Raw genomic sequence first — 20,000 nt, 5'->3', positions numbered from 1 at the left:
ATGTCAACATATAAATGTCCCCATGATGTTTCATCAATAGTAGAACCTATGTCAAAAGAGTCAGATTGGTACCTTTCATATGTTATATTAGATACCCATATAAGCATGCTTAACGTACCACAGACCTTCACTCTCAGCTTATATGGCATATTCTGAATTATCATTTTCTAACAAAAAGAAAATTCTGAAGCCTTGTAAAGACCTGCTCTGAAGTAGACTCGTTAAAAGAACCAGGGGCGGTATTCACGAAAGCTTAAATAAAAATCTTTGACAGTTTAAAGAACTCAAAACAATTTTTGTCTCCAAGATTGTCGAAATTGTCTGTGACTCGGTCCAAATACTGCCCGTAACCATTTCGTCTCTGACTCGTTCTGTTGCCACATTTCGAAGTAAACACTCAGCTATAGCTAATATCTATACTTTAATAGACCGTCTGATAACAATCCATAGAGATAATGAAATAAACATCGATATTTCAATGACTCGCAATTATATAATGCGTACTGGATCGTACATCTAATATTTTTGATATGATAACGAGGAACTCTCTAAGTTTTGTCACTGTGTCAGCTGTGAGGGCGCGCAACGTAGTGTCGGAGAGGAAACTGCAGTTGAATATGGAGGAAATAGCTCAGTTAAATGTGATCATAAATAAGGAAATGGCATGCAAGTATTCCATAGCAAATGTAAAATCGTATTACTATTGTCGACGCCTCTTTATGAGCGTAGGACACCTCTAGACCTATTTTCGTGGTGACAGAGAAAAAAACGAGTCAGATATTTTGTTTCTTTCGTAAACAGATTTCCTTCGTGAATTCCGTCCCATTTTCTGTAAATATATCTTTTACCAAATTCGTAGTCCATTTTAAACTAGGCCCTTATATGTAAATTAAGAATTTCGATGGACTTCCTTTGTTTATATTTCTTATTTCATGGAAAGCAGAACTTTATCTATTTCAGTTTAACATGTAATTCAAAGTTCATGTCCAAAGGATCACCTGACAAAAATGTAATTAAAATAAAGTTAAAGATTATTCTGTTCTTCTGAATGCCTGGCGAAGCCTCCTCTGGTAGTCACCCGCCCTTTCCCTAAACTTCAGGGGCATCTACTCTCTGCTGACATAATCTGATTCGCAGGGTCTCGGTCTTGCTCTGTGCTGTGTCCTAGCGGTAGCGTCAGTCGACGGCCAGCGAAGTCAACGAGGTCAGGGAGATAAGAGATTCCTTCATGGAGGAGTTTCCGGAGGCTTTCCTGGCGGTTTTCCCGGAGGAAGCCCTGGCGGTTTCCCCGGAGGGCATCCTGGCGGCTTCCCCGGAGGGCATCCTGGCGGTTTCCCTGGTGGTTTCCCTGGCGGTTTCCCTAGCGCCACAGCCCCACCCGCCACCTGTAGGCGCTGGTGCCGAACTCCGGAGCAGCAAGTTTACTGTTGCGAAACGGCGTTTGAACCTGAGGCCCCCGTGGGCACCAAGCCACTTGACTGTCCTCTAGTCCGACCCACCTGCCCACCGGTACGTTTTCTTCAACAACAGGGACCAGTACCTTGCTCCAGTGACTTCAAGTGCGGCGGCCTTGACAAGTGCTGCTTCGACAGGTGTCTCAAAGAACACGTGTGCAAGCCGCCTTCTTTCTATAACCAATTCGGCTGAAAAGAAAAATTCAACATGCTTATTGATTCATGTAGTGTCCATGATTAATAAATAATTTCTAAAATCTTGATTTTATTTAATGGAAGTCCATACTCACTCATCATGATGGTCTCATTCCCCTATTTTGACTTACCCATTCACGCAACTTTACTCATTCAGTCGCTTTGGTTTCCTCGTCTTTCCTGTCAGTACTTTCGATTACTTAAGTGTGGGTTTGGACTTTACTATTATCTTGGAATTTTACTAAATCCCCTTGATTTATTTACTCATCTTGGCTCACTGATTCATCCTGGATCTAATCACTTACTCGTCGGATTTGCTCCATATTAATAGCCTCGTAATTTGATTTAGTCAATTATCTATGTTGTTACTAGCATTCTCTATTTATTATCATTATTATTATTATTATTATTATTATTATTATTTTCGTTTTGATTATACTTATGACAGTTTACTCTGCATCTCATTATAATTAGTTATAATTTCTCCGCCTTAATCATCTCGTTTAACTCTGCGTTTAATAGCCTATTTAAAAGTAAGTCAGATCCTTTTTTTATCTTTTATTATTTGTTTATTTATTTATTTATTTATTGGCTAGATTTACTCTAGTGATATATGATTACCAGGGTTACCACCATTACCGCAAATGACACGAATGCGACGCTAGAGCCACGATTGAAGTTTTAGCATCAGCCTCTAAAGTGTTGCCATGCAATGGATTTGAGCAAGGAAGAGCACGAGAACTCTTGATGACGTCACAGCTCTCTATCTCCTTAGTTTTCTCATTGCTCTTTTCATTCATCCACTTTGTTTTTCTTTCTCCCATTCACTAAGTCATTCACTCTCTCTCTTTCTTCCATTTATTCGTTCTTTCTCTCTTGTATTTTTTCTTCTCCCTCTTGATTATTTTCCTCTCATTCTCTCTCTTTCATTCGTTCTTCATGGTATCTCTTTGCCTTTTTCTTTCTCTCCCTCTTTCATTTGTTTATACGTTTACTCTCCTCCTCTCTTTAATATCTCAGTCCACTAACCGGTACCTCTCAATTTTCTGGCACAAACTGACACCATTCCACCTCAGCTTCTTAAACTAAACCTCTGTTGTCCTCTGTAAAAAAAACAACTTAGTCGGACAAGTTAGGCAGAAATGAGAAAATATCAGTCGATTCAGACATGGGAGCAGCATGGACGATTTGCCTCTTGTGACGTCATCAAGTTTCCCGATTTTTTTTTTTTTTTTTTTTTTTTTTTTTTTTTTTTTGGGTGGTGGTTAACATTTGACGCAATGGATGATCGTAGTTCCGTGAGAATTATCTGAAAGTTCAAATTCAATTGCTGATACAAAGTTATGAGATTAGCCTAAAAACATGATTCTGGGTAAAGTAAAATAGAACTGGCCACCACTTTTCACCGTTATTCGTTAAAAATAAGTTATATGTGAACACCCGTGGAAACAGTTACATACTCCTGAATGTGTGTATGTGTGCATGTATAAATGTATATGAATACGAATACATATATGTATATATATACACATGCATATGTATACATACATATATGAAGACGAATATGTATGTATATACATTCATATATATATATATATATATATATATATATATATATATATATATATATATATATAGAGAGAGAGAGAGAGAGAGAGAGAGAGAGAGAGACATATAATAAACAGGAGGACAAGGACAGCAGGAAACCACATCATGCGCATTTTCATTTATTAAACCTTCGGACATCAACAACTGTGTCCATCATCAGAATCTGCATATATGAGAGAAACACATTTGTAAAACCTTTGTACATTAATAATGGATATATAATTACAGCGAGAATAAACACAAGATACAACAGCATCACAAATTATAAGAGTATAACACGGGTGAAAATACTAAACAGTGAAACAAAATAAGATGCTTTGCTTACGATTATTCTCCATAGATGGAATGTGGAGTATGTGACTGTGCCATGTTGGCGAGACGACAGTTTACAGAAATTTTAATGCCTGGGTGTCCGTTGTAGGTGGGTGAGGGAGGGGGGGGGGGAAGAGGGGGTAACGTGTGCAAATTATTTCAAAGTATAGAGAGTAGCTTAACTTGCATTGTTGTTTATGTTTGGTTTTATTTCTTTAATCAACAAAGATTCAAAGATTCTTAAATCACTTATCTCTTTTGCTTTTTCTCATATTGTGAAATCATCTAGCTTTATTACATGGTTTGTTTTAAGAGAGTGATCTCGAATTAAGGAGTACGTTGGAGAGGATAGTGGACGTAATGTCCGATAAGAGACCCCTTTATGCTCACAATATCTCATCTTCATACTCCATGTTGTTGAACCTATATATCTAGCGTTACAGCTAGAACAGTTGCAAGAGTAGACTAGGCTTGAGCATAAATGTTTTGGAACAGTATGTAGTCGGAAAAAACGAACGAATAGTGGAATTGGTGAAGATCCTGAAATAAATTTGTGGAAAATGGTAACTAAGTTGTTTCTGTAGTTCTTTCCGTAAGAAAAAAATTGTGTGTCCATAGTATGGTAGTTTAAGGCATCGGATATCCCGAGGCACATTGTAATTCATTGGTTTTGGGCAGATCATCTCATTTAAGAATAGTCCTATCTGTTTCTGAATGACAGCCACTGGGAATTTGTTAAAAAAAAAAAAAGGTTTCTAGGAACAGAATTTCTCGCTTTATAGAATGCCAGTCTCAACAAAATTGAAAACATCTGTGCAACGATGTTTTGACTGCAGTGATTTTAAACATCATAGGTAAGAAATAATTTAAACCAAGACCAGTCAAAGTAGGTTTTCTGTACACAGAGGTTTTAAAGGTATTATGATTATGATCAAACCTAATATCAGAAAAGAAAGGGAGTTGTTGACTTCGACTAAGGAAGTAAAATGTATGTTGCTATGTTTAGAATTAACATAGTCTAAAAATGTTTACATGTAAAACGTCATTGAACAACAGAAAAATGTTATCATCATAACTTTTAGACAACAGTGGTTTAAAATGAGATGGGCAGTTTGCTATCCATTTACTCTCTTGATAACATAAAAACGCATTTGCGAGAGTTGGGCCTACTGGGCTTCCCATTGCTACGCCATCAGCTCGAGAGTATAATTGGTTGTTAAACATAAAAACAGAATCTTCTACAGATAATTTTAGCTATTTCACAAATTGGTCCTTTGTGAAGTTATACATATTATCAGTATTTTCAAATAAACTTTTTATACAAATATCAATTGTTTCTTTCAAAGGTATGTTTGTAAATAATGACTGTGCATCAAAACTGGTCATTATACTAGGGTTTTCGAAGTTAATTGTAGGCACATGCTTAGGAAAATCAAACGTTTTGGACAGCGTATTCATTGGTAGTAATAGGGTTTTAGGATTGACACTAAGAATTTGGCTAGATGATAGTTAAACGTTTTTACTGCTGACAAGATAGGTCTAATTGGTACATTGGGTTTATGAACTTTTGATAGTTCATATAACATTCCAGGCAAGGAGCCAGATGCTCTGAGTTGATTATATGTTTCCATGGAAATGAAGTCATTGCCTTTCAAATGTTTTAACAGCCTATTAAATTTATCCTCTGATTGAATAATCTTAGAAAAGGCTCAGTGTCTAACTTTCTACTTTCCGTATGATCTGATAGTAGTACATTTACTATATTGTCATTGATATTTTTTTTTTCTATTATCACAATTTTTTTTTTCTAATATCACAACGGCTTTTCCTTTGTCAGGTTTAGTCATAATGATGTTAGGGTCAATCTTTAAAATTCTTCAAAACGCTGTGTTTGGCTTTGCTAAAAGATGGTAACCAATGTCTATGTACTTTGAAGCCGTAAAAAGTTTCATTGATCAAACAAGTAATTTTCTCAAAAAACTTTGTTTGCCAGAATCAGGGTTGTCACGAATTTGGCATTTATTATTGGTATTCATAGACATTCAAACGCTAAAAAATTGTCAACAAATGTAGATTTACAAAGTAAAGCAGAATCAAGACCTAAATTTAGTAACTTGGTTTCATCCTCAGATAGTTTTCTATTTGAACAATTAAATATTACTTTATTGCTTTCGACTTCATATTCTGGAGTTCAGCCAGGGTTGTGCATTTTTGTTTTGTTTTTAATAGCTAGTTTTAATCTTAACAAGATCTTTGTCGTTGTTCCTTGTTAATAAACATTTAAGGCAATTAAAATCAGTGAATGAGGTGAAATTTCTCAATTCTTGAAGTAACAGAGGATACTTGGCACTTTCGTAAGCAAGTTGTTTGGTCTTTTCCCTAATTTCATAGTTGAGGAGCTTGAAAAGCCAGGGTCTGTATAATCTGGTGTCAGAAAATCTATTGTTATACACTTTAAACTGTAAAAGCTTAGAAATAATGTTATAATTCTAACAGGTTTGGAGAAATTCAATGTCCAGGTTTAAGTTCTTGATATTGAAATCCGCCCTCTCCGTCATAGCGGTTGGATAATATTTCCGCAATAGATGTTCCATGGAAGAAACGGATTACTATTATAAACAAGAGGACCAGGGCAGCAGGGAACCCACTCATGCGCATTTTCATTTATTAAGCTATCGGACATCAACAACTGTGTTCACCATCAGAATCTGCATATCAAGAGAAACATATTTGTAAAAATTATGTACATTAATACTGAATATATAATTACAGCGAATAAGAATCACAACATACAACAGCAACACAAATTATAAAAGTAATATGTTTATGAGATATGCCTGCTGGTCAATGATGTTTCACATGTAAACATGCTTTTTTTAGTATGTTAACTCTAAACATGACAACATACATTTTACTTCTGAAGTCGAAGTCAACAACTCCCCCTGTATTTTCTGGATATTTGGCTTTATCATGATCATAATACATTTAAAACTTCTGTGAATAGAAGACCTACTTTCACTGGTCTTGATTTAAAATATTTATCCTCATCTTTTTTATAACAAATTCCCTGTGGCTGTCATTCAAAAATAGATAAGATTATTCTTAAATATGATGCTTTGCCCAGTACCAATGAATTACAATGTGCCTCGGGACATCCGATGCCTTAAACTACCATACTATGGACACAAGCTTTGTCTTACAGAAAGAACTACAGAAACTTCTTAGTTACCATTTCCCTCAAATTTATTTCAGGATGATCTTCACCAATTCTAGAACTATTCCTTCGTTTTTTCCGACCAAAGACTGTTCCAAAACATCTATGCTCAAATGTAGTCTACTCTTGCAACTGTTCTAGCTGTATCGCTAGATATATAGGTTCAAGAACATTGGGTATAAATTGAGATATTGCGAGCATAAAAGGGTCTCTTATTGGACATTACGTCTACTATCCTCTCCAACGTACTCATTAATTCGATATCACTCTCTTAAAAGCAGGGGACACATGATCATACTTTCGTAAACCACCAACAGCGACTTTAGCAGTGAAATTTTGTAGCTTCTGTACTCTTTTAATTTGGTCACTCCCCAAACTCGCGAACAGTAGTTAATAATGCTTAATACTAACGATTGTACAACCACGATTCGTGTTGACTTTTCGAAACAATCTGCTATTCGGTTAAGGTATAAGAGGGTTCCTATTACTTTCCTATGCATCTTATCTATATGAACGTTAAAAAGCATATACTGATCCATATAAACACCAAGGTTTTTAACAACTGTGTTGGGTTTTATGGAATTTCCATTAAAATTTATAGTGATATCATATGGTAGATTTCAAATTATATGCCTGGAACCAATAAATAAGCATTGTGTTTTCTTTTCATTCAAGAGTAGACCATTATTTTGAAAATATGTTCTAACTGTAGATAAAAGATTTTCAGCTCTTGCAATCACTTGAGCAATATTATCAACATCCCCAGTTAGAAGAAGCTGGGTGTCATCTGCGTACTGGATGACAAGACATTCAGACACACTGTGAGAAATCATTCACATACACAGAGAAGAGAATCGGTCCTAAAACAGACCCCTGAGGCACACCAAAATTAACATTTTGTGGGGAAGATATTGTATTACCAACTCGTACTGATTGAGATCTGTTTGACAGATAACTACGGAGCCATATTGGATGCACATTCAAGTTCTTACATTTATTTATAAGGATACTATGATTGACACTGTCGAAGGCCTTAGATAAGTCAAGTAAAATAAGAAGGGATATTATCCTGTTGTCCATAATTTTTAAAATTTTCTCTGTAACTTTAAGAAGAGCAGATTCTGTGGAGAGGCCACTCCGAAACCCATGTTGTGCATCGGAAAGTAACTTATAATGCTCCAAATATGACATAAGCTGTTTAGCAACAATTTTCTCCAATATCTTTGAAAAAATTGGGAGCAGGGATATTATTTATTTATTTACATCATCAGCATCATTACTTTTATAAAGAGGAACAACATGAGAAATTTTCCAAAGATCAGGGAAGGTATTGGTTACAATTGAGGTGTTAATTATCACCGTTAAGTAAAAGACAATTATTGGCAGCGAGTCCTTTATGAAACGATACTGAATGCCATCAGAGCCATAGGAATTTGTCTGTTTTAGGGATTTTATTGTCAATATCACAGTATCACAATCCACAGGTTCCGGCCGAAATATGCCATTTTAATTTTGATAATCAAAATTAAGTCCATTAATGTTTTCATTATCATTTGCATTAAGATTCTCTTGTGTTTTTTCGTACACGTGTCTACCAATATTTGCAAAGAAGACATTGAATTCTTCTGCTCTCTTTTTTGAGTCTTCCTTATTATAGGACTGACGGGAATTTTGATTTGCACCTGGAATCATTTTCTTAACGGTTTTCCATGTAGCAGTAATATCATTTTTATTACATTGAAATTCACTTTTAAAGTATTGTTTTTTACTTTGATTTATAAGAGATCTCACACGTCTCTTTGCCTCTTTGAATTGCTCTCTTAGATTTGAGCAAGAGGGATTGCTCTTAATATTTTTCTTCAGTGTGTCTCTGGCTGTCATTGAAACTTTTATTTAATCATCTCTCCATGGAGCTGAGGGTCTTGTTATTTTCCTTGTCACAGTTGGTGCACAGATGTTTATACATTTTAGGAAAACGTCATTTAGAGTTTGTACTTGTATATTGACAACATCTGTATGCAATATTTTGTTAAGTGTAGGAGCCTCATTTAGGAGTAGATTGCAAAAGTTTTCTCGATTGTAGTTCTTCAGGCACCTAAATGTTTGAAATACTGGTTGTCTTTTTGTTTTTTTAATATTTAAAGTTGCAGCTATCAATTCGTGATCTGCAACAGGGTTAGGAGTGATTTCTACGTCCGTTATGATTTCAGGTTTGTTGGTAATCATAAGGTCTATGAGTGTTGCAGATGAAAGGGCTATCCTAGTTGGTTTGTTTACCATTTGCGTTAAATGTAAATTCTTAATTATCTTACACATTTTGTTGTCTGGGGCCAATAAATTATCATTAAAATCTCCTACAATTATAAGAGGCTTGTTGCGTAGGCAAATGCTTCGGAAAATATCCGAGATGTATGCAAAAGAAGGAGCGTGGGCATGAGGATGGCGATAGATACAGCCGACAATTAGAGATGACAATTTTTTGCACTGGATTTTAATCCATAAATCTTCAACACCATCTATTGCTTCAGCACCTGTGCTAAGCTCACTAGACTTTAGGTCGTCTCTTACATAGACACACACTCCTCCCCCGCGTCCATGATCTTTGCGATAAATAGTATACTGAGGAATGCTCACCAGAGAATCACTTATGCAAGGGAGAAGCCATGTCTCACTTATGCAGAGCACATCAATATGATTTTCTTTTATCAATATTTCTATTTCTTCCTTATTAGCAAGTAATGATTGCGCATTTATATGTGCAAGTTTTATAAGGTCCTTAATCAATTCAGGTGAATGACTATCGGCTCCTCCTTCTTGGCCAAGATCCTATTTGTCATAAAAGTTGCAGAGTTTACTCTTATGTCCATATGAGTGGCAGGATGCACATTTCACCTTATGGTCGAACCTACATTGAGACTGTCGGTGATTAAATTCCCCACAATTATAGCATCCGCTTCTCTGATACCCATGGCGTTGCCTAGTCATTTCTGATGGTATTCTATTCCATCTAGAATTACTATTGCGACTGTGGTTATTGTCCCAAGAATTTCTTTGAGAGGTTTGCCTTTTTATACCATGATGGTGTAAAGTGTTTTCATTTGCCCTGGGTTCCTTATGAAATGACTGTCATTGTTACGCTTAGCTGAATTCAGGGGATTCGCTTGTCGTCTGTTTGTGTCATGCAAGGACTCGGTTAATTTAAAATATGGACTTTGTTTACTAATGGTTTTCAACAACCTGACTACACCATGTCTATTCAGAAATATACCTTCATCATCATTTTTCCATTTTAAAACACATTTCATCTACATCGCCAGTACCAAATCTAAAGTTGAGATAAGTAGAGATGATTTTGATTCCATTATTCGAGCTCCATTCCTTTAATTTAGTATTGTAATGACTGATCCTATCATCAAGATCTTCTAAACCTAGAGCTGGTACCAGTTCACATACAAATATCTCCATGGTATCATTCTTCTTTTTCAAGTCTAAAATTAGAGATCCTAATTCATCCAGAATATTATCAGCACTCACATCCTCCATCAGTTCGTGGATCCCGCAATACAGAATACATCTGGCTGGAGTCCAGTCCAACTTCTCGTTGATCCAGCACCGCACGAGGTCCATGGTGGCCCCTTGGATGGTCCTGATGGAGCAGTTCGTCGCGAGATTCGAGGCCTTGACGTCGCTGAAGTTGGTGTCGCCAAGGAGCAGCGTTTTCTCGGGTTTCCGAAGGGGGGACTCGGGCATTCCAGAGTCTGTAGAGGTGGGGTTGTGTTGCCCACTGCTCACTTGCTCCTCTAGGGTGGAAACACGATCGTTCAGCCTGTTGATTGTTACATAGGCGTTTTGAACCATCTTGTTAAGTTCTTCTATTTCGGCATCTTTCTTGGCTACTTTTCTTTAAGATCTTGAATCTCTACCAGGATTTGTTTAGGTGAGTCTCCTGATTCTTCTTCCTCTACTCGCTCATGATTTGGTTGTTGTGCACCCATTATCATGTCGACAAGTTTGTCTTTAGTAACCCAAATCTTGGTTAATCCCATGTTCCGACATTGTTTTTGCAGCTCCAACTTGGTAAAGTTGTTAAATAAATATTCCCAAGTCGGATTCTCGAGAGAAGGTTCCATGCTGCAAGCGTACGGACAAGGAAGGACAGCGCGCGGGCTTGGTACCATAGCGCACGAGAGAGGTATGACAGCACACGAGCCGAGAAGACAGCGCGCGGTCCAGGAAAGACAGTGCGCCGGCCAGGGGACACAGTGCGCGGGCCAGGGAAGAAAGCGTGAGGGCTTGGCAAACAGCGCGCCGAACGATGTACGATGATATCTCCGCAAGAAGGGGGGGTGTGATGAGCCGGGGGGATGCCGCTTGGGAGAGCGAATGACGGGTAGATCTAGGGGTAGGCGAGGTCACGTGACGCCATACTGCGCATGCGCAGTATGGCGACTTGAGGGAGGGTGGGGCAGACACTTTAAATTTTTTCACAGATATTTTTTTCTAAGTCCTTAAAATCTTTATTTCCACAAAACTAGCTCAGGCTGATCACTGTATGTTCATAACACTTACTGCTTAGTCTGGGAGTTCTATGTGAGAAAAATCCACGCGATGTCAGTCCAGGCGAGATCGACCTTAGAGTCGGCGAGTGCGCAGCCGTACACTACACCATGCAGGATTAAAAAAAAAAAAAAAAAAAAAAAAACGCAGGAAAAGGAGCAAGGAAATAAATGGGAAACAGTGATATGAAGATGAGAGATCGACTGAAGAGATCGCAAAGAATAAACAAGAGGATTGTGTAGGAGAATGAGTGAATAAAGAAAAATAGTCAAGGCCGATGAATGAATAACACAGACACAATAAACCAAGGGGAATGAGCGAGCCAAGAGCAACTGGTTGTTAGAGCTGAGTAAGTAAGACCTTGAGGAAATCAGCATGAGTAAGTAAGCCAAGATCAACGAACTAAACCAAGATGAGTAAACCAATATCAGTGAGTATATCAATATGAGTATGTGAACCAATATGAATGAGTAAACCGAAAAAGAGTATATGAGTAAATAGATTCCAGTAACTAACGTATATGAGTCAACCTAAATAAGTAAACCAGTTTGAGAAAGTCATTATAACAATTTGAGTAAATCAATATGAGTGACTAAACCACAGTAAACCAAAGGGAGTAAATGAGAATGCGAGTAAACCAACTTGAGTGGGTAAATGGATATGATAAAATGAGTAAAGCAACTTGAATTAATAAATCAATATGAGTAAGAAAACCTATAGTGAGTAATCCAGTATGAGTCAGTGAGTGAACCAATATGAGTAAGAAATCCTTTGAGTGAGTGAACCAATCTGCGTAAGCGATTATGAGTCACAATATATAACTTAAAGCTCGGAACAAGAAAAAAATTTTTTTGCTTTTATGTTCTACTATTTTCCTTTTTTTGCTACTTAAAAAAATGCTACAAATAATCAAGTTTTCCGATCAGTGTTATAGATATAAAATTAATTACAGAAAATCGATATTTTAAAGGTAATGAGTGAGCAAATCTTGTCTTTGCCTGCTCTCCCCCGCAATTTTCTTCCTACCATACCTATATATGCAAACTCCCTCGTTTTCTTTCTTTGCATATTCGTGAAATATTTCTAAAACTTTGAGTTCTTCAGCATTCAATCAATTATTCTGTCGTATCCAGCCTTAGGAAAATAATAGCGTCAAAAAAAAAAAGAAAAAAAAAGTCATCCTGACTTCTTTTACGCCAAAACCATGCATCGAGCTTCTCCCTCGCGTTCGTCGATGTTAGGAAGGGAAGCCCTCATTAGTTACATCTTGTGTGACGACCGAATAGTAAACCAATGCGCGTTATTAAACTTTTTACCATGTGGCTCCCCTGGGACTCCGGCGCCACGGCCCTCTGACTCGCGGGTGATATCTCTAGAAGCACTTTATCTTCCGTTGAAGTTTCAGCGTCGGCAAACTAAGCATCGAGCACCAAGTGATCGAACCCAGTTCTCTCACCATCCACATTGCAGCTTCTACCCACATCCCAGCGCCCTGTTTGCGGGCTAGCATGGATGAGTAACCTCGTCTTTGCCTGCTCTTCCCTGTTATTTCTTTCCTACGGTATCCTTATCTGCTAACTCCCTTGTGTTCTTTCATTATATATTCATTAAATATTTTTGAACCTTTGAGTTCTTCAATAAAATTTTCTTTCGTATCCAGCCTTAAGGGAACAATAACGTCAAAATTAATATAGCAAACTCGTACGTAATGTTGGAAGCAGCAACAAGTTCGAGGAAGGGGGAGGAGCCAAACCAGGCGGTCGTGTATATAAGGAAGATTGCAGTTATTCTCGCAATCCTCACAAACATCCCTCATATACAGCATGAAGGTGAGTTCTTGTAGGGTGCTTTGAGACAGGAAGTGGAGGCTGTGGCGTGATTGTAGTTAATTTTGTATAACCGCCTTTTTCAGAGGGGGAGAACCAGGTGCATTTTCTTTATGGATAAATTAAATCAACCAAAATTATTCCATTAGAAGAATCTATATATGCAAAGGGTCAGCTTAGTGTTTTTGACTTCATATAATAATTGTTTTCGAATGTTTCAGAGTGTGGAACATGCTTTATATAAAACTTGTTAATATTTAGTTTTGGTGTTCAATATAACTGTTGAACTCATGATAAGTATCAGGGAAACTGCGGGGTAAAAACGAATGACTCGAGTAAAACTATCAGTAATTTGGTTATTGTGAAGCACATTCATAGTAAATGGGGGCGAAGCCAAATATTTACCCCCAGGCTAGTTTGCAAAATCTTCACCTCGTATGTTCCGGCAGGATAGAGCCCGGGCAAGTATCTGAATTTCGCACATTGATGGTATATAGTGGACTTTGCCCCCTATCCCCTTTCAGGCGAGGTTGTCGCCCCTTGGAATCTTACCTCGTGTGTTCCAGCAGGATAGATCCCGGGCAAATATCTGGATTTCGCACCAATAATTACTTACCTTGACAAATGAATCCGCAATGGCCACCCTGCAAATCGTCAAAATCCCCGTCGTCGGGAATTGTGACCACTATCCGCCGCACTTTTTCGTCATTGCCATGATATTTTGATGTTTTTTTTTTTTTTTTTGCAAAATAGCACCTTTTACACAGTCTACCTAGCTCTGGTAGACTGGTTGTTTGTGTCTATCGTCACGTCACGGCCAAGTGCAATTCCTACTACTTCATTTGATTTCCCTCGCTTACGTCATCCACTACATTCCGTCCGATTGTTTTATCGCTTCCTCGCTTTCACGTCATTTTTTCTCGCTGTTGTAAGAGTGCCTGGAGTTTTTGAGTTTATATCCTCTTTACTAACCTTATTATTAGTTTGCGAATAAAATGCTATAAGAAGAAAAGTGTCTTAATACGTTCTATTGGGTGACATGGTCAGATTCTTCAATTTTGGCGAAAAGCGTCATTTCCCATACCAAAATTTCCTAGAAAAAAAAAAAACTTTAGTCGGATCAATACATTGCGTAGTTCAAAGTTCATAAGTCAAGCATGAACATGAGCGAAGAAATGCCTGATGGAAGTGTACTTTATATTAAGTTAAAAGTCAATCTATTCTCAACAACGGCTTCGAGGCCTCATCCGGCAGTCACCTACCCTTTCCCTAAATATCTATAACGCTACATAAACTCTCTCCTGACATAACTTTGATTTGTAGGGTCTCGTAATTATTCTATGCTGTGTGCTGTTGGTGGCGTTAACTGAAGGCCATGTCAGCGGACTTCACTTCAGTGGAGCGCATGGAGGTAAGCCTCCAAGCTTCATTGGCGGAAACCCCAGCCCAGCCACCGAAAGCTCTACTGACGAATCCACAGTTAGCCCCGATTGGAGCTGGTGCAGAACTCCTGAGGGTCAAAATTTCTGCTGCAGTTGAACCCGAGGCATCCGTTGGGACCAAGCCAGTTGACTGCTCACTTGTCTGTCCAACCTGACCATCGGTACATTCTCTTGAACAAGGGGGACCGGTACCTTGCTCCAGCGACTTCAGGCGTGGTGACCTTGACAAGTGCTGCTTCGACAAGTGCCTGGGACAACACGGGTGCAAGACGCCTTCCTTCTATTGTCAATGTAACTAAAATGGAAATATAGGTGCAATCACTTATCCATGTACAATCCCTGAGGTATGTTTTCATTCGATGTTTGAACACACACACTCGTCTTATTCTCGTTCACCTGTTTCAGTTTATCGACTCGCCCAAGCAGTCTTCGTTACATTTGTTTATTTTCAAATTATTTTTCATTTTTCTATTATTTATTTATTTTTACCCAATTTCAGTTTGCTCACTGCCTCATCATTTTTACTTTATACATATGATTCACTCGTCTTGGGTTAGTAACTCACTCTATTTTTTTTTTTTTTACATGTACCTTCGCTTCCTTTTTTTCCACTTGTGCGTCTTGGTTTGCTCGTTATTCATATTCTTTAATTTTCCCGTTGATCTTGCTTCAATGATTCACACTTGCTTGTTATTTGTATAATAATCAATCCCTAGCGTTAATTCATTTTTTCTCCACCTTTTTGATCTCTCGCTTTCCCAAAGACCCACATCTCTCTCTACCTAAACTAAACTCACCCACTCTTTACTTATCCTTTTCTGTGGCCATCTTCACTTATCTTGCTCATCTCTGTATCTCTCTGGTTAGACCACAATATCCTCAGATAACCAATATGGTCCATGATAATGTTTCGAAGCCTGACTCACCCTAATCCAAACCTTTAATATTCATCACCGAAGAAATGCAAGATTTAGACTACTTCAGATGATTTTCCTTATATGGGTGGTGTCCAACATTACAGAGAAATATCAGAGGTCGTTTAACAGCCTCGCATCTGTAATATTCATCTCATTTTTGTTTTCATTTCAAGGAAACCTCTCATCGTAGTAACCATATGTCATGGAAATATGGATAACACGATGGGTACTGTCAGGAAATTAGCTAATCTTATGTAATATTACTCTTTTATCACACAACATACAAATACAAATAAGTGTGTATATACAATTTCACAATTTTGCGTGATAACACGTAATATAGTGGGCTAATCTCAGAGTGTCCTCTCTAGTAATTGTTCGCTTGGGATGTAATATAACGAACTGTACAGTCACTGACATCAGCAATATAGATACATCTGCATTGTAACTGGAATTTTACTAGTGCATTCATAACTCATGTCCGTGGATGAAAAATAAATAAATAAATAAATAGATAAATAAATTAATTAAAATAAAAAAGATTAACTGTGATTTGGAAATCATATTAAGCAGCATGATTTGTTACCTAATTATTTCTCAGTTTCAAAAGAAACAAGAAAAAAGGATGGCACTGACTCTAGAGATTCACCATTCTCTACGTGTTAAGCTAACTTGTCCCTTTACTATACACAAAAATACTCCCAACAATAATAACGGCAGTGGAGTTAAGGTTACCCGTGTGAGCTGAGCATATTTTAACACTTTGACCCCACAAGGTATTTGCTGCTTATGACCTTAGGTGTTGACGCGGCAGATGATTTTAAAAGTTATTCAATCTCTTCAAGAGGGAGGCAGGAAAACGATAGATCTTGAAAAAAAAAATCAATAATTAATAACAATAATAATAATAATAATGAAAATAGATAAACAAAAATGTGGTGCTTAAATATTGATCATCCATAATATTCGGTGGGAAACCTTTACATACATCAGGAGAAAATATTAGTAGAACATCCTCGCAGTTCTCTAACTCCTGTTCGAGAAGCTTCGAGTTGCTGAATTTAAAGAGGTAATAAAAATTAACAAATGACTTGAGGATGAAAAAGAAAATATTCGTTTGGAGGGTGACAGGGCTCCAAGCAAAACAAAAAATACAGGAAAAGCATTAACTTTGTAATCAAAAGGAATACCGAAATATTATGTAATTTACATATTCGTAGATGGTTTAGCCTCAACAATACTAGAACTAGATATAGTAACTGAAATCAGTAAACCAGATGGAATATATATCACTGAATCAAGACCGGACCCATTCATAGACGATGTATCATTAGGACTCGGTGAGTATGATATCCGTATGAAATAATGGAACTAAAGGCATTGGCGTAGAAATAAATGAGATAAACACAATAACCACAGTGTACAGTCCAGCTCATACATCGGTGTCACAAGAAAACTGCCAAAACTAATTCAAGTAAAGAACCTGGAGGAAGTGCTACAACGTCCACACACTAAGGTTTAAAAAATCATGCAATTGGAAAATTTTCTGTTCCAAAATCAACGTTGACATTGATAATCCCACTAAACCGCTAGACATAAGAGTAAAAGCTTCTCATTTTCCCGCTAAAAAGGGACATTAAAAATCGCTAAATGCAGAATAAACTTTATAAATATTTCCGCTAGATAATAACTCAAAAACCCTTGATCTCGTAGGAAAATTGCTGGAATAGTAACAGGGCTAAACAGGCCTACTTAATATTCCTATAGCATAAAGATAATGTAAAGGATGTGGAAAATTGCCCATGTAGTAATTAAATTAAGGCACAGTTTACCACAGGAAAAACTTATTGTAAATAGGGTAAGAAAGAGACATACAACTTTTAGAGAAGGAATTAAAGAAACCTTACAAGTGGTCTTTCATAGCATTAAACTAAGAAACGAAGGGAATAAATTATTTAAAGTATTAATTAAGGATTCTGTGAAGCCCTTAAGAAAGTAGAACAATATGTGCCAAAATTCAAAACTGAAGCAAGAAACGGCCAAAAAAGAGTTCAATGATAAATGCAAGGAAATGAGAGAAATCAATTAGCTTCTTTGGAAAAGTTTCTGGGAAAGGTTCAGAAAACAGCTCTCAAGCAGCATATGAGAATATAAAGTAGGAAGAAATGAATATACCCATAAGAAAGGCGAAAATAAATCTTGGAAAGGATATGACCAACATATATTTAAATCAATTAAAGTTCATATTATATTTAAATCAATTAAAGTTCATATTATATTTAAATCAGTTGAAGTTCATTTTTAACCAAGACTAAAATTAGAAATAAACTTATTGCCTTCAAAGGTGACATTATTTACAATAAGGAAAAGCAATTTAAGAAATCCTTAATCCTTTGAAATTGAATAAGACCTTTAAAACTCACTCAGGATATCGAAAGTATCACACCTAAAAAGAATGAAAGGAAAGATCTACTAAAGAGGTTACACAAAACTAAGGCAGAGAGAACGAATGAGATTTCTAACAGGGTTCTTTGGCAATGTTCTGAGCTGTGAATACCTTTACTGGCAAGGAAAACTAACCCGAAGCTTGAACACTCGCCAGCATTACACTTTTGTATAAGAGCGACGGCAACCAAAACCCGCCAACCAATACAGTATGCAAGCTTTTAGAAAAGATAATTTCGAAACAGTGGGGTGAAGTAATAATATATCAGATAAATAATTTGGTCATATGTAGAAAATCTCTATTAATGACTTAGTTTCTAAAATATTACAAGAAAGGGAAACTTGGAGTGGAGTGAGTATACTTAATCATTAAAAAGTCATTTGATAAGGAGTCACATATAAAACTAGTATTAGAAAATGTAGGTGGAGTTAAGGTAAAATACTCGAATGAAAAACTTTCTACAAAATGAGTACCGTAATTAGAGTGAGATTCTACAGGAAGATGAGTTATTAGCAGAGTACCTCAAGGATCGATTCTGGCGCCGATTACGTTCACTATTTCCATCAATAATTTAGAGTCAAACGTAAGCACAAGATGTGATATATATAGACATATGTTCGTTATGTATTTCACATCCTTACGAAACTGTGATATTTTTTATATACTATGAAGTATATTTTATGTTAAATTTATCATGTAGATTAACACATTTATTTTGCATAAACCAAGACTATAATCACGCATCATTTGTATTTATTTTTTTATTTTATATTCATATATATATATATATATATATATATATATATATATATTATATATATATATATATATATATATATATATATATATATATATATATATATATATATATATATATATATATTACATTTGCATTTACTCTAGTTCCCACAATATTTGCGCATTGGATGTTTACGTACAACGCGAACTTTCTTTACTCCCAAGTGTACTGCTATGTTTTCCCTTAATAAGAAACTACGGATAAATGATAGTTTTCTTCAACCTTCAACCGGAATAGCTAGCTATCTTAATATGTCTGCTGACAACGCGAAAATAAAAAGAAGAATAACAGACGACGTCTCATGTCAATGCCTCGAGAGGAATATCGAAACCTGATTCATATAGAGGAAAATGGCATTCAGTACCAATAAAAGCCATGTAGTTAGGTTCGAGGAAAGTCAAAAAGGAACAACCCCTTTACCATTGCAAGTCCGGAAACCCATTATTAAACATAACTGATAGGGAAAATGATCTCGGATTAATCATAACCAGGAGATTAAGTCCAAATATTTTTACTTTGGATGAGAGAAGGAAAAGAGACGACATGATAATGCTGTAAAATTATGTTACAGGAAAAGTGAGATTACATAGAGACAACTTCATAATTTTTAACACAGGAAGAGTGAGAGGACACAGTAAGTACTTGAAAATAAAATGAGGAGATACGTTTGTCAGCAAATGGAACCATCTTTCATCATATATATATATATATATATATATATATATATATATATATATATATATATATATATATATATATATTATGTAAGCTGAGGAACCCGTCTCCATGCAACATTGCCGCATTTAACCACAAAGCGATATACATACTCATTAGTTTGCATTCTTAACGAGCTTACCTGCCTGCTTACCTGGTCTGGACTGTTTCTCCCCATACACAAATGCCTAAATCCATGCCTGTTTTTACATCTGTTTTATTCTCTTATCATTTTTACAATACCTTTTAAGTCTTTTACTGTTATTTTTTTTAAATATCGGAGCCAGGTATTTTAATTGTATTCAGAATGAGATCAGCGGAGTACCTGAATGCCCACACGAAACAAGTGGCCGCACTGATTTACGCTTCGCGAAACAATCGCGATAGTATTTCTCGCACATACTGTGTAAGGATAAGTCCGATATGCGAAGCTTAGCCTCGCCCGGGCTATGAGGGGAGCCCGGCCTGTGTCGACTAATGCCGACTCGCTCGTGTGTCAGCTGGTGCTGACTCGGC

At 36.7% G+C, this 20,000-nt stretch overlaps 1 protein-coding gene across 1 annotated transcript in view; it reads left to right on the top strand.

The window, feature by feature from the left end:
- The window catches only part of LOC119568027, a 1,994-nt gene extending 277 nt beyond the window's left edge, over positions 1–1,717 (top strand). Inside the window, exon 2 of the mRNA XM_037916417.1 lies at positions 1,138–1,717. Within this exon, the coding sequence (XP_037772345.1) occupies positions 1,138–1,647 (510 nt within the window). The 3' untranslated portion in view covers positions 1,648–1,717. The remainder of the gene's footprint in view (positions 1–1,137) is intronic.
- Positions 1,718–20,000: the final 18,283 nt, after the last annotated feature.

The sequence above is a fragment of the Penaeus monodon genome, chromosome 43 (assembly GCF_015228065.2).
Source record: "Penaeus monodon isolate SGIC_2016 chromosome 43, NSTDA_Pmon_1, whole genome shotgun sequence".
NCBI lineage: Eukaryota > Metazoa > Arthropoda > Malacostraca > Decapoda > Penaeidae > Penaeus > Penaeus monodon.
Note: the sequence above shows the minus strand (reverse complement) of the source record. Positions and strands in the feature narration are given on the sequence as shown.